Here is a 15,386-nt window from a genome sequence, read left to right as displayed (position 1 = left end):
ATTTTGGAGTTGGAAAAAACTTTTCAGTCCATATTAAAAGTGAAATATTGAATTTTACCCGATTTTGCGTAATTCTAATGAAAACGAATAAAGTTGTCAATCCCGCAGAAAACGAGATACTCAAAACTGAGTTGGGGTCTCAAAATGGCTGACGAAATAACATCGTAAGTTGTGTTGGTGAAATTTGAAAAATTTTATCAGAGGCAGTTTTCGACCCATTGTTCCCCAATTCGCTTAAAAGGTAAAAAGTAAATTTATAGAGCTTAAATTTTGCTGGGCAAACACTATTTCTATATGACTGTAGTTCTCTAGTATCATAAATTATTCTCAACCAAATCGCCAATAGCAAAAAAAATGAACACCTAAATTGCAGTTCGAAATTAATTCGGGACAACAAGTGTATGTCAGTATATTTTCACATCAAGCATTATTATTATAGTATAATTCTAGCCATAAGAGTTATCGTAATCACAAACAGTTATCTGAGAAATTGACTGAAAATTTGAATTAAAATTTTTCCGTAAAGTTTACATTAGATTGTCAGTGTAATCTTCGTTAACTGTAATAAAAAATAGATCTTCAATTCTACTTGAATTTTTCTTCAAATCAAAATGTTATCCGAAGTTATGCTTTGTTGAATTTTATTCCATATTGTAATTGATCTTTTGAAAAAGATTTCAATCTGCTCTCTGTTCTATGTTTCAGAAGAGAAAAGATTTTTTGTTCTTGGGTTGACTTCGATTTCCTTGTTTTCATTTTTAATTCTTTCATAAGCTAGCAGTCGTTTAGTCTTGGTTTTCTAAAACTGACGAACTATTTTTCAATCAAGAAAAATGGAAATCGGTAAAAGGTTTTAAATTTCAAGTCAGACGATGAACCAAATTTTGCACAATCGCAACCTGTTTTAATTGACCATATTTAATGTTTACCAAGTGAAATTATTAAACTTGAAGAAATTCCACTTAGGAGAATTGCTGGGTAGTGCAGATGACTACTAACAGGTGCGTTTATTATGAAAATTTTTGTTTCGATTGGAATTGGTTTTTCCCAGTTGTAATGTTTTTATTCCGGAAGCCATTTTTCTTTAAATCATTTTATTTTCTCATTGAATGATAAGTGTTAACTGATCGATAATAACTCCAAGATATTTCACTGCCGCTTTTTCTCCAATTTTTATCTGACGAGATTGAGAATTTTCCCCCATTTTCTCTTCCATTTTTTCGACTGAAGATGATAAGTTCTGTTTTCTTGGCTTTCACTGAGAGAATGGAATTGAAGTTCTGTGATTTTTTTTGCAGCTTTTTTTCCAATGAATTTTAGCGCCAGACTTACATCATGTTGTTCTCAGTGATGTGTCGTCGGCTTATTGAACTAGTTTACAGGAGTCAGGTAATTGCTTATTTAGATCAATGATGTAAAGATTAAAAATGAGAAGTCGCCGTACAAAACCCTGTGTATCCACATGTTGTAATGAAATCCAGTTTGATTCAACTATTGACAATTGTTTTCTGTTTACGACTTCTTATGAAACAATTTATAATTTGAATCGCACTTTCAGGGAAACCTAACAATCCTATCGTACGTTTTGGGAACCAGTCATCATTAGAATTGAATGCCATAGAATCTTCTGGATCGTCTTTTTTGTATATTGGTGTGACTTGCTTTTTTAGTAACTCGGGTATTGGCCTTTTTCAGGAATTCGTTTAGAAGGAACATCAAATGCCTGTCCATTTTTTTGCATTTATATTTCAGAGCCCATGCATGAATTTCAGATGGACCTGCTAGTTTTTGGCATTAAAATTCAGCAGTTCTTTTTTACATTCAATGCTTGTGAAGAACGTAAATGATTTTTTTTTTGAAATTCATATATTTCACAAAGAAATCTTGGATACTTGGTTTTTTTATCAAAGAATTAACCTAATGTGCAAAATTCCTAGCTCAGGAGGTTTGCCATTTTGAAATTTTTTCTCATGGGTTCTCAGAAAAAGTTTTTCAGAAGGCATATGTGATTGGATAATTTTTTTGAGTGTCTTGTGTCATGGATGATGTTCCATTTTTGACGTTCAGTCTTTTTTTTGAGAAGAGTTGTGATATAAATTGATTGTCCTCAAAGTTTATTCATGGTTTATCATTTTGTTTATAACTGGTTTAAGGTGGGGGAAAACTGATAATTGCGCTGACAACAATTAAGTTTGTACATTTTGTCCGGAGTGATTTGACAGCAGTTCGTTCAGTATCTCGTTCCTAAGGCTTCTTCGAGTAATAAGTTTAAACAATCACTGCGTGTTATTGGAATGGTTTTTTTCGCATATTCTGGTTTCAGTGATGACAAATGTGGTTAAATGGTCCAATTTAATTGGAGTAGTGAATATAATTGATCTGCTGGATTGGTCTTTTTAAAATATAATCTGTGATTCTGCAGTTTAAAAGAGCTCTTGAAAGTGTTGGTGTTGTTTTGTTGGTAACTTCGATGTTATACGGGATTAAATCGTATCCAGAGATGACTTCTCATCTACCGTGAGATAAATCAGGTTATAATCTCCTAACAGGATCAAATTAGAGTTCTATGATTGTGCATAGTCAGTAGAGCTAGCCAGTTCCTCAATTTTTTCATTTTCATTGCTTCGGGTTATTTGTTGAGGTTGTATGATAATATAACAATTGTTAATTTTTCATTCTTATTCGATGAGTTTTTGTGTTCAACCCAGATTCTATCATACATTTGTTTCAGTGTATTAAGATTTTGACGTAGTTTTGCGTTCAAGTTTTTTGCTACAAGTAGCGTTACACATCCTCCTTTTGTTTTTTTTTTGCTGTTCTCTAAAGTTCTGTCAGATCTATATACAACAAAGTTTGAACTGTCTAGCGGCCACAATTTGTTGTTTGAGTCATTAAACCAGGTTGCTGATAAACAACGGTCATAATGGTTCAAGTTTCTACAGTTAAGAATAAAAATAATTTTATTGTCCCTGTTGTTCTCTAGGTGTTCTGTAACTTTTCAAGATTTAGAAAACAATTACCAGGTTTTTGAGAGATATATCTGAACTAGTGTCGTTTCCGATGAAAACACTACGCATAGCTGGTTTGCTGCTGGTACTGGTGATTTAAACTCGCAAATTTATTAGTAGAAGTGTAACTGCCGTTGTTTTGTCTTCTATAGGGTTGGTTTCAATGTTGATAACTTGCTTTCGAGTTTACCTGGTTAGTATAGTCAGGGATAGATTTCTGCCTGAGTAGGTTGTTAGAGTATTGACAAACTAGTGATCGAAGGCAGTTACGCAAGAATGGGACACCATGATCATCCTTGAAATGAATCTTGTCCCAAAACGCAAAACTCCATTCTTTGAAATCTTTCACCCTTGAGTTATTCTTTAGCACCTGGAACTCATCCCTATTGCCTTTATTTTCGTTTATCAATTTGTTATAAGCGTCAATGGTCAAATTGGTTCCTTGATTATTTAAGATGTGGGGTATTTCACAAATACAACCATTTCGGGAATGAATTTAGTGGTTATAACATCATTTAGCTCATGGACAATAATGTCATCTGGACTCAAAACTTTTTGCGCACAGATTTGGTTCTCTGAAAAATTTATGCATTCCAATTTTTATAAAACGTACCTGCTCAATATTTTTTTCTCGGTGGTACTTTCCTTATAAAAGTGCACAAGGTTTTCATTTGACAGGGTTTCAAATCTAATAGGAGCCGTTATGCTCGACACTAAAATCAAGTTTTTGGTGTCTTCGGGAATGAAGAAGAGCAAAAACCTCTCGCGGTTAGAATCAGTAGGTTTTTTTAGCTTAAATCCGACCTTTTTTTTGTTTGCGGCAGATACGCTGCCGATTATCTCTATAAGATTCCGATAATCTTTCTTCGGTTTGTATAGGTATGAATATATTTTATAATCGGCTGAACTTACAAAAGTTATTTAACTCTTCGAAGCTCAATTTGTGAGCACTCGACATTATATCCACGGCTTATTCTCAAATAACACTGAGTAGTATTATAAAAGCGATTAAAGACAAATCAGTAAATTGAAGAAGAATTTGGTAACTACTGAGTGCAGCAAACAAGTATTAAGCTCCATCTCGTTTCTTTTTAGAGTTTCGATCGATGAGATGAATCTTTTTTATACGGAATAGTTAAAGGTCAGTTGGAATAGTTTGAGTAATTTAAGTAGTAAAATAAAAAAGTAAATTACAAAGAAGAACATTTTTCATTCGAATTTATCTACAATTTTATAAGCAATGTAATACGATTCAATTGATGGATCCATTTTTATTATTTTCGTTTTGATTTTCGATGTGCCAAGTAGTTCGAAGTTTACAGTAGAATTTTGCCTCTCTCGAGCTCTATTTTCGAATATTTTTGTTGGGTTTTGTCGAGAAAATCTTCAACAATAAGCCAGTATAGAGAAAAACGCAGTAAAAATTTGGGATTGTTTTTCAGACGTGATCTCTGTGGATAACCGTTTTTTAGATGTGACCTCTGTGGATTTAAAAGTTGCAAATGCTTCCTGTGTACTCGTCACTACTAATGATAAAACTGTTTTCGATTGTCCTAATATGTAGAGACAAGGGAACTTAAGCGCAGCCTAGTCAAGGATCTGATAGACCTGTAGCCTAATAGCAGGTCATTTTTTTGAGTTTCATTCAACTCGTGTCTTTTGTGCAGGTATTTGTTGTCTGGTTGAGTTGATTCCCAGTCATCTCGATTTTACTTTATCTCGCGTTATCCACCTAATTTTCTTTACCCTCCCTTAATTTATAAAAAATTCTATTGTTTTTTGATTGGGTGAAAGGACGGAAGACAAGTTTAGTAACTTCAGTTACCGTGATAATTTTTGCTGTTTTTTTTGTTAATCTAGCTGAAAATCTTTCAACAGTCTGTTAGCGACATTTCAGAAATTGAAATGAAGGATAAGAGCTTAGTACCACCTCCCATATATCCCTCCATTGTTGTCCATACTCCCAATTCCTCACTCCCGACGACGCCTAACCCGATGTCTCCCTATGGCAACACCCAAGAACAGTATGCATTTGTCAACACTACATCGAATTACTCTCATGATCAGTTGATCAGATGGCGCCATCTCGTTCTAAGTCGATCCAAACTGAAAGCTTCTTCTGGAACCTCGGCTCTCCTATCTGGGTTCGCAATCATAGCTTTAGTGGAAACTCAAATTCAATCTGGCTCATCGGATTCTACCGACATTCCAGGTAAATTTCAAACAATAAAAAATGCGTCTGATTTCTTTGTCTGATAACTTTAGGTTACTGGAAATCGTTTACTTCATAGAAAAAAGAATATTCGTAACGGCGTTGAACAACTACAATATCTATTTATCTTTGTTAGGTGGTTCAGTTAAAATATCACAAAACACTGTTGAACCATTTAAAACAAGAGTTGTTCGCTCTAAATTACTCTGAAAGTTTAAAATCGCATTTTGTCTTCACTCAGAAACAATTCGTGTATCAAGCGAATCACGAGTAAAGATATTCAATATGACATATCTTTTCACTCCCATTTAGTTTACATTTAAAAAATATTGAACTGCGAAAATTCGCCAGTTTGTGGCGCTGAATGTACTTTTTTACACATGTCAATTCCACGATTTGTTTTAAGGCTCTTTTTCCTTCTTCGCCCCATCTCGAATGATCATCAATTTTATGATTTAAGTAGTGGTTTTATCTGGCCAGGTAATAAGAAAAAATGTGTTTTTCATTGCTTAGTTAGTCCGCGTTACAGTGTTCATGACAATTGGATAACACGAACAATATTTTTACAATATCCAGTTTTAGAACCTAATTATTTTTTACGGTGAATTTTTTGCGAATTAGCCTAATATAATCAAATGTTTTACGAATTAAGTCAATACTCTTGATTCAAAACTTCAAATGTGGGAACTTGTTACTTTGCGATCCAATTTCAAGTTTGGGACGGATTTTCCAGCAGACCAATGTTTTAGCATAAAAACTGAAAAATGAGCCTCTTAGGAGACCGACGTCATACAACTGACACTTAATTGATTCACAGACGTAACAAGACGCTCGGCCAAGCTTTTCTAGTTAATACAATCATCTCATGATTTGCTTACAACGCTATTAACTCCAAAAACGGATGGTCTAAATTCGTGGCAAAGCAGATTTACACCCACGATAACACTCGTGCCGAATGTAAGAGCACCGGTGCAAGTAGAAGCTATTTAAAAAATACGCGTCTGAAGTTAGTCTTCTAAATGCTAATTGTTTGAGTCTGCTAAAAGATGGTTTGCTAAAAAAACTGGTCTGCTAAAATACCTAACACCTTCAAGATTAGAGGTAAACGTTATTTTTAAGTATCCTTTCACTGCAATCTATTTTATTTTGCTGTTGGAGTTAAATTCTATTAGTTAAGCAGTAATCCTCTTTGTCCTTCTCTCTCTTCTTTTTCTCTAATAAACTAATAAGATAAATCATAACCAATTTTAAACCCTGTTTCCGGTTTCAACTGACATTAAAGACCGTATAGTTGTAAGGATAACAAATTTGACTCAACTATCCTACCACTGGAATAAAGAGGTTAAGCGTTTTTTGTGGCGCCATTAAAACTGTTTTGGTCGGTAACACGCGTTTTTTTGGTGTTATTGTATTTTTAGTTATACAATATGGTTTGTTTTGTCAAAACATATAAAAACAACCAGTTACACTTTGCTATACTTGGTCTTACCCGCATATACACCGTTATTGTTCCGACCATCTGAAAATGTGGAGGGACTTTGTATTCCGGTTTGTCTTAGTTTTCAGCGCAAATTCAGATGCCACTAATAATCATTGGATTGATTCGAGTAATATATATGAAAGCCCTTTCAGTCGTGATTCCAAAGACAAAAAAAAGGAGAAAAAAAAACTGTTGCGAAAAAGCAGATTTAAATTTTTAATTTTTGTCTAAATGCAGAATTTGTCTAATTGTTATATGAAATTTTTCTGTTTTTTGTAGACTTCTAGAATGAAAATTTGATTTTACTAGAAAGAAAACTTGTTTTGGATTCTTCTCTTCATTTAGAGCCTAACCAGAAAAAAAAAATTTATTTTTAAATTTTTTTTGAAGACATGTTATGTTGATCATATTTCTTTCACTAATTTTCTACGCTTTTGTATAGTTCTCGAATCACTTTTTTTTCAATAAAAACGACACTAGTTTGAAGGAAAAAAAGTTGTTATTAGACTGCGGTCATCTCAAAATACTTTCTGATGATTCCAATTCATCAAGAACATAAAGACAATCACTACAACCTTTGTTAATCTCAATAACACATCGTTGTCGGAGGAGGATAGGTGAAAGTGATATTTTACGGTTAATGTTTGATATTATTCGGTATAAATTATCTTACTCCGTTGAACAAGCTTTGGCTCAAATTCGTTATGTTGGTTGAAAGCGTAAACTTCAAAATTTTCTTGTCACCTGGAATTTGGTTGGTCGCTTCATTTGGTTTCAGAATGCCTGCAACAAGCAAAACTCGTCTAAAAACTGCTTCCTCCAATTAAGATGAGTCATCTGAAATCACTGACGAAGCAAAATCCGTGATTGCTGGTTATGGCATAATTGGAGACACATATGAACTGAACTTGCTCTTCTTTGTCCGTGTGATGAATTTGGTAATTGGAATAGATTTGGTTTTTACAACGGCTCTCAAGTTTAGACCTCCTACTCCTGTTCAACCATAGTCATACACACAATTTTCTGACTTACTACTCACTAAAGTTAACACATTTGAGCGAATGGGCTTCGTATCTGACATTTTTTCAACAAGAAACTAAAATACTGGTTTGGCAAAATTGCTGAATCTTGTCAGTTTAGAATTGGAATCGATATGTTATTGATAAAAACATTGCTTGCTTGGAGACATTAAACTCGGACGTTTCAACGATATGCTAAAGATTGTCACGATATGCCTACATCTGGTTTCCGTAACGATAGCAATTAGTCTTCGAGTTATCGGGCAACTTCAGAAACTCTCGTTGTTTTACTGGAAACAGCAGACAAAACCATTGTGCACAAAACAATCTTCCGAGGATCAAAAGCCTAACTCAAAAGAGCTTCAACGCAAATTCAAGTACTGCAAATTTCTGCCTCCTGGTGGAGACACTTGCTAGCCTCTCTACTTACTTGAGTACTTCAAAGCCTTAGATTGTAAGCAAGGATACGAGACATCTTGTTTCAACAGGAAAATGACTGTTTTTCAACTTTTTAGCAAATCAAAGTTTCTGAATTCATATTGAAACTGCTTTGCCGAACAAACAATTATGGCGAAAAGCCTCATACGCGTCTTCGCGATCCATCTGCTGGTCCAGCAAAAAACGCAAACAAAGCTGCTGTTCACGCAGTATATAGTTGTGAGAGGTCAGGTCTAGCAGCCTACTTGCCAGTCGAACTTCTTATGGTGGCAAAACTTTTTTCCTTTTTTTGACACGGTAGCTCCGTCGTCCGCTTACTGGAATCATTTGCTGCTAAAGTTGGTTCGGACACTAACAAAATCACAAAACTTCCAACGTCTAGATATTACCAGAACAAATTGGTTTAAGTTGCATCTGTGGTGGCTCGCACTAAACGTTATAACGCTACACAAAACCCAATTCTACTAGAGGATGTCTTGACAGTCCCAGACTCTAACTTATGCCCATTGGTCGTTTCTCATATCAGCGCTATGTGTACCAAGTTTTCACACTTGAAATGTTTTTGAAGTTCCTAATTTCAAGGATAACAATATTTCGATTATAATCGGTAACAACAATCACGAATTTCTGAAGTTGAAAACACAGCTTACGGACTAACCGTTACTCGGGCAATAGAAGTGCTACTTGGATGGACCTGCTTCGGTCGCAACAAGGCTAAATACTCTTCAGTGCCATTACTCCTAAGACTTTCACTCATGTTCATTCGCACAATCTTTTGGGTAAAGCTTTATACCAAAAGATACTCGATTGGCTACAAAAAAAATCAGTGGAAATGGGTCTTCGAAACGCTCTCATTGGAAATCAGATATTGTGCCATCGAAATTACGACTAACAAAGAAACCTGAACTGCGAGGGCAACAGCCATGTCAGAGTTAGAAAAAGTTACGTCACCAAACGATACAGACATGAAGTCATAGTTTTTACGGCATCATTTAGTGAACAATGACGTTACACCCGATAAAGTCAGATTAGTCCGCGATTTTCAGGGATAATCCTTCAAACGATCTTACGTGCAGTTTGACTGGTTTTATATTTCGCTTTCGACCGAACAAAATAGATATATATGCAGACATAGACGACATGTGTTTCCAGGTTTTGGTGAACCCTGAGGACAGGCCCTATCTTCGGTACTTTTGGAAGGAAAACAGTCAAATAGAAGTTAATGATTTTACTATACTTATAATTCGTGCTCTATACTCTTCCTATTTAACTTGTTATGCCGTTCGCAAGTTAGCGACAGACAATAAAACTGATTTTTTGCTTGATTGCAAAATTATCAAATGGAACAGGACAATTAGTATTCGGAAAGTTTATTAAACCTCGTGGTCTCACGGTGTTAAGTGAGACACTGCTTTAGATGTCAAAAAAATTCAGGATTTCATATTTTGGCTCAAAGAAATTGAAAGCTTTGAAACTGTTTTTTTTAGCACGGAATTGCTTCGATAAGGGAAATCCTGTCACAATCTAGCTTAACACGTTGTGTAGCGCATCAGCTTTTGCTCTTGCAGCAGTTTACAACCTCTGAGTTGCTTATAACAACAACGTTCAAATTTGTCATCTCAAAGGCATGTGTCGCTCCGATCAAACGCCTTACGATTCCGAATCTTATTATGCAAGGTGCGGTTCACATTGTGGGCCTATTCTGTTTGGTTATCGAGGAACTCGATTAACAAATCGGAAAATTTTTGTTTCTGGTCCGATACACAGCAGTTTTGTACGGACTGCGAACACTAGAAATACGATCAATGGTTTTACATTCTGACTTTGCTAAACCTTGCTGACTATTTTATCAGAAGTTTCACTGCTGCTGTAATGTCTCGACACTCGCGCTGGTTTTAAGGACCATATTTTCGAAGGAATTTTCTAGCAACTGGCCTTCACAAGAAAACATGCAATTGGAAAACGTTCCTGTTTTCGCGACCAATATTGGTTCCAATTTTGAACCCTATATTTGATGCTCAACGCATCAGAAACTGGAAAGTCTTTTGCGGACAATTGCCAACTGTTTTTTTCTTCTCAGAAAACATCAAACGAGATGAAAAATGCCAATGTAAGACCAGCAAGTGTCGCATCTGGCAAAAGTCTGATCATCAAAACTGCTCAAAGGCATGATTTTTTTCCCCTGAAATCCCAGACCCTCAGAAATAGAAAGCAATCGAAAAGTAGAAGTCGTCTTCGGATTTCAGCCATTTTTCTGGATGAAACCTGGTGTATTTCCTGTATGTCGTTCAACAGGACAGTTAACCCACGCACCAATGCTACTATTTGTTAGATATCCAATAATTCCTGCTGGTGATAATTCAATTACTCGATTGCTATTGCTTAATGTACACTTCCTGCTCACTGCGGCAAGGAATAATTAATGACCACAGCAAACGAACACAACTGGAATTTACGATGCTGCTGGATGCCTAAAAGTATCATCCGCAGATGTATATCGCTCAGAAGAATGCAGTAATTTGACTATGCTGAAAAGTCAGATCTTCCAATGGGAAGACTGCTTTCTACAAATCACCATCCCTTCGCAATTACAGGATTTTTCACTTCTCGTCTCACTTAACAGTTTTTTTTCTGTAATAGACGCTTATTTGCCCGCCGAGGAAAACCATTGAAACTGGTGTCTGATTCTGGAACAAGCTTTGTCGTTGCTAATACTCCCTCCAGCAGCGCCTAACAGCGGCTATACTCCCTTCAGCAGCGCCGGTGGGAATGGCTAGTTACGTTTTTCAAACTCGCCTCACACAAGGTTATCCGCTCGAGAACACTCACCTTCAAAACACTGACATTTTTCATCAGAGAAATTGAGCCAACAATGAATGCGAGGCCGCTGACACACGTATCCGACGGAATTGAAGATGATCTGCTGCTCACTCGAAACACTTATTACTCGGTCGAGTAACTCCCGAGTTTGCCACGCTGTCTTTAAAGTGAAAAACCCGTCTTTCAATTTTTTCGAAAGCTTCACAGCTGCTCTTGGATCAATTCTGGAATAGTTTCTTCAAGGGAATTTATAACCGGTCAGCAGAAGCAAGCAAAGTGGACAATTTCAACTTCAAATTTGAAACCGAACATGGTTTGGATGCTCAAAGACTTCAATTCCTGCGGATTGTGGCCATAAGCCAAAGTCGTCGAAACATTTTCTCGACAGGATGGATTAGTCTGCACAGTGAAACTGAAAACCAATAACGGATTCAAAGTTTGACTCGCAGTTTCAAGTAATCAATCAACAATCAACTAATCTGATTATCAAATAAGAAAACTGTGATTGACTGATAGCAAAAAAACGGTGATCGACTTCTAGTTTCGAAAATAGATTTTTGGTTTCAATTTTCCCAGCCAGTCAATTTTATGAAAAAAGTGCTTATCTAACTAACATCAGTTCTTGAAATAATCTGATATGCATTTTTCGGAAGTTGAAATGTTCAGAAGATATCAAACAATTTTTTTTTCGGTCTCATTAAAACTTTTCCACCCTTCTGATGGTTATTTTTTTAAGTTTCAAATTCATAAAGTTAGACAACAACTTATAAACAGTCAAACAAAAATGTTTCTCTAGCTGAGCTCGGAAACTTTCTTTGCCAAATGTTAGATCCAGTCATTCACCAAACTTGGTGGGAGGTAATTGTTAAAGGGATTAGTTTTTCAAAAGTTAGAAATGTTGCTCTAGTCCTTAAGCGTCTTTGCTGTATACTTCCAGGTTCTTTGCTGGTGCTATTCTCTGTATGTACGACGATTTTAATTGCAGTACATTTGCTGGCACTTCTAATTTCAACGTGTATTCTACCAAATTTGGAGGTGGAGTTAGAAGACAGGTCATATATGGTACATGACAAACACATTACTTACTACGTGGACCTTGCATGGATTCTCTCTACAGGCGTCGGGATCATGTTGTTCTTGGCTGAAATTGCGCTGGTTTGTTGGATTAAGTTCTGGCCTTACAATGTGTATGCAGCGATAGCAGCTACAATAATAGTTATTCCGCTAATGTTTCTTTTTATCTGCTTTGGAGTGAAGTTTTACTGGCAGCTGGCAACAATGCATACTGATAATTACAATCGTCATTTGGACATGTTGCTTAGTGATTCTCGCAAACTGCCCAAGACTAACAGTGTGAGCTCAAGTGGTGCCTCCCCTGGCCTAGCCGGGGGTATAATGAATGCCTAGTTCTTCTTTAACCTGGACCAAATACGAAGACGCATCAAATCGAAAATCACGAATAACGTTTCTGCATCAAACGTGTTACATTGGAATAGGTTTTCACCAGTCTTCAATACTAGTCTCTGATTTTCATGAAGATCTACGTTTGAAAGATGCATTCACGTTTGAATTAAGTTAGAAAAGTGTTTGAATATAAGTTCTAGATTAGTCATTTATTGAGTGGGGAAGTCTCCTTTATTTTAATTCAAAAGGTATTCAGAATCGCATATTTCAATACAATAGATGATAAATATCATATTATTTTTTCTTTAGACTTGCGATCAGTAATTGCTTCAAAACTTTCCTTTATAGTTGAGTGTAATATGAAATATTTAATTTCAGAAAATGTTTGTTTGTAAGTCACGACTAGTTAGTGTCTCAAAGCGACAATCAGCTGCAGTTTCATCGCAATTTGTCAGAAATGGTTCCAAAGAGAAATCGCCCCAGAACCATGCAATTCAGGGCACTCAACTCTTACGCGAACCTGCTTTAAATAAAGGACTAGCATTCACTATAGAAGAACGTCAGACGTTAAGGATCCACGGTTTGTTGCCACCTGTAGTTACTAACCAAGACTTACAGCATGAGCGGGTTCTGCTGAACTTCAATGCTCTGACGTCGAACCTGAACAAATATATCTACCTGACAGATTTGCAAATGCGGAACAAGAAACTATTTTACAGAGTTCTCATTGAAAATATAGAACAAATGATGCCGATAGTGTACACACCAACGGTAGGAGAAGTGTGTCTCAAATATGGCATGATTTACCATCAACCTAGAGGTCTGTACATAACGATCAACGACTTAGGACATGTATACGATGTCCTGTGCAATTGGCCTGAGCAAAATATAGAAGCAATAGTTGTAACTGACGGTGAACGAGTTCTGGGTTTGGGTGATCTAGGAGCATATGCGATGGGCATTAGTGTAGGGAAGCTAGCCCTTTACACGGCGCTGTCAGGTGTTCAGCCGCATCAGTCTTTACCAGTTTGTATTGATGTAGGGACCAACAACGATAAACTATTGAATGATAAGTTCTATACAGGATTGAGACATAAAAGAGTTACAGGTGAAAAATACGACGCCTTAATGGAAGAGTTTATGGCGGCCGTGAAAAGAAAGTACGGACAGTTTACTCTCATTCAGTTCGAGGACTTCGCCAATCAAAATGCATTTAAATTTCTTCATAGATATAGAAACCAGTACTGCACGTTTAATGATGACATTCAAGGTACTGCTGCTGTTGCAGTAGCAGGGCTTCTATCTGCCCTACGGGTCACCAAAGTTCCTTTGAGAGAGAACAAGTTTCTGTTTTTGGGAGCGGGGGGAGCTAGCACAGGTATCGCAATGTTGCTTCACAGGGCAATGGTCGACAGTGGCTTGACAAGTCAAGAAGCTTACAATTCGATCTTTTTGGTGGACAAAGATGGACTCTTAGTTAAATCTAGAACAGACGCGGCAATTTCTAGCTTCCAAAAGCCGTTCTGCAAAGACTTTCCGCTAATGCCGGACTACAAAGAGGTGATTGATTTGGTTAAACCGACTGCACTGCTTGGAGCTACCGGTTCCCCAGGTCTGATATCGCATGAAATAATTGCAAAAATGTCGGAGTGGAATGAAAGACCAGTGATATTTGCCCTGAGCAACCCGACATCGTGTGCTGAATGTACAGCTGAAGATGTTTATAGAATTTCGAAGGGAAAAATTCTATTCGCGTCTGGAAGTCCCTTCGACCCTGTGGAGTATGAAGGTAAGACGTTCTACACGGGTCAAGGAAACAACGCTTTCATATTTCCGGCTATGGCAATGACGGCGATGAGTTGTAGAGTGAAACATATAACTGAACACATGTTTTTGAAGTGTGCGCAGTATCTAGCTGAGATGGTCAGAGAGGAAGACCTGGATCGCGGGTTGCTCTACCCGCCCCTGGGCGATATCAGAGAAGACAGTATCAAATTAGCCGCCAGACTAGCCGAGTACAGTTACAGAACTGGAATCGCTACTTACTACCCGGAACCGATGGATAAAGATGAGTTTATAAGAGAGCATGTGTATGATTATGAGTACAGAGATTTCATGCCCAAACTTTACCCGTTCCCTCTTGATGGTCCGAATGAGGTGAAGTGATACAAACTGATCTGGAATTAGAAATCGTTGCCACTGCATGCTGTGTGGACCTTCATATCGCCAAGTTTCATTTACTTCAGTTCCTTTCATTTCAGTTCTTTATCTTCAGTTTTCCAAATTACAGTGAAATATGGTACTAATTGTTTGGATTTCAGCTTTGTGGCAAGAAAGAAAAGAAGCTATATTTCCAAATTGGGATGCGTTTTGATTTTTTCGCTGGAATTTTGTTATGTATTAGATTTTGTATAGATTATTTCTAACAGATGTTTCTCCGAGAGAATATTTTAAATACTTGTGGTGTTCAAATTGATATAAATATTATCTCATTTGATGTAATTCAATCAAACTGAGGTATTATAGCTGACTTTTCATGATATTTACCCTTGCGATAATACTATTTATCTAATTTTCTCAAAAACAAAATTTTGAAATATTGTTTCCGAAACTTAGAAATCACTGAATGGCACGATTCTTCGAAAGTGAGGTCTAAAAGCAATGGGTTTTTTGGTAAATCTGCATTTTGCAGTTCAAAGGTGAACGAAGGAGTCAAGTCTTAGATTCCTTCTGTATTTTATGGCTGATAACTTTCAAAAAGGAGCGTAATCTGTTAGTTAGTTCATTAAAGATAGATGAATCGATAATAATTTGTGATGATAATCTTTCAGTAAATTCTGTTTTGAACACCGCTGCAAGTGCACTGCAGTACATTGATTTGCATTTACGTTGTCCAGATGTCTTTCTATCGCTGTAAATAGTTTTCAATTTGGTAATACTTAGTATTTGGAAATTGAATTCATTAGTTTTGCTTTTTTAGTAGAAGGAGGTCGTTAAACTTCGAT

The 15,386-nt window shown here is 36.5% G+C and overlaps 2 protein-coding genes across 2 annotated transcripts in view; both read left to right on the top strand.

Moving 5' to 3' along the window:
- The window catches only part of LOC134838910 (calcium release-activated calcium channel protein 1-like), a 38,272-nt gene extending 25,599 nt beyond the window's left edge, over nucleotides 1-12,673 (top strand). Inside the window, exons 2-3 of the mRNA XM_063854225.1 lie at nucleotides 4,907-5,220; nucleotides 11,915-12,673. Coding sequence (XP_063710295.1) covers nucleotides 4,914-5,220; nucleotides 11,915-12,384 — 777 coding nt within the window. The 5' untranslated portion in view covers nucleotides 4,907-4,913 and the 3' untranslated portion in view covers nucleotides 12,385-12,673. The remainder of the gene's footprint in view (nucleotides 1-4,906; nucleotides 5,221-11,914) is intronic.
- Nucleotides 12,674-12,762: 89 nt separating this feature from the next.
- On the top strand, nucleotides 12,763-15,351 carry LOC134838908 (NADP-dependent malic enzyme-like). Its single transcript, XM_063854223.1, has one exon. The coding sequence runs from the start codon at nucleotides 12,763-12,765 to the stop codon at nucleotides 14,545-14,547; it is 1,785 nt and encodes a 594-aa protein (XP_063710293.1). The 3' UTR covers nucleotides 14,548-15,351.
- Nucleotides 15,352-15,386: the final 35 nt, after the last annotated feature.

Source organism: Symsagittifera roscoffensis, chromosome 2 (genome assembly GCF_963678635.1).
Source record: "Symsagittifera roscoffensis chromosome 2, txSymRosc1.1, whole genome shotgun sequence".
NCBI classification, from domain to species: domain Eukaryota; kingdom Metazoa; phylum Xenacoelomorpha; order Acoela; family Convolutidae; genus Symsagittifera; species Symsagittifera roscoffensis.
Note: the sequence above shows the minus strand (reverse complement) of the source record. Positions and strands in the feature narration are given on the sequence as shown.

Excerpts from the sequence above, each read along its gene's own strand:
- LOC134838908 (XM_063854223.1), top strand. The coding sequence starts at position 12,763 with ATGTTTGTTTGTAAGTCACGACTAGTTAGTGTCTCAAAGCGACAATCA.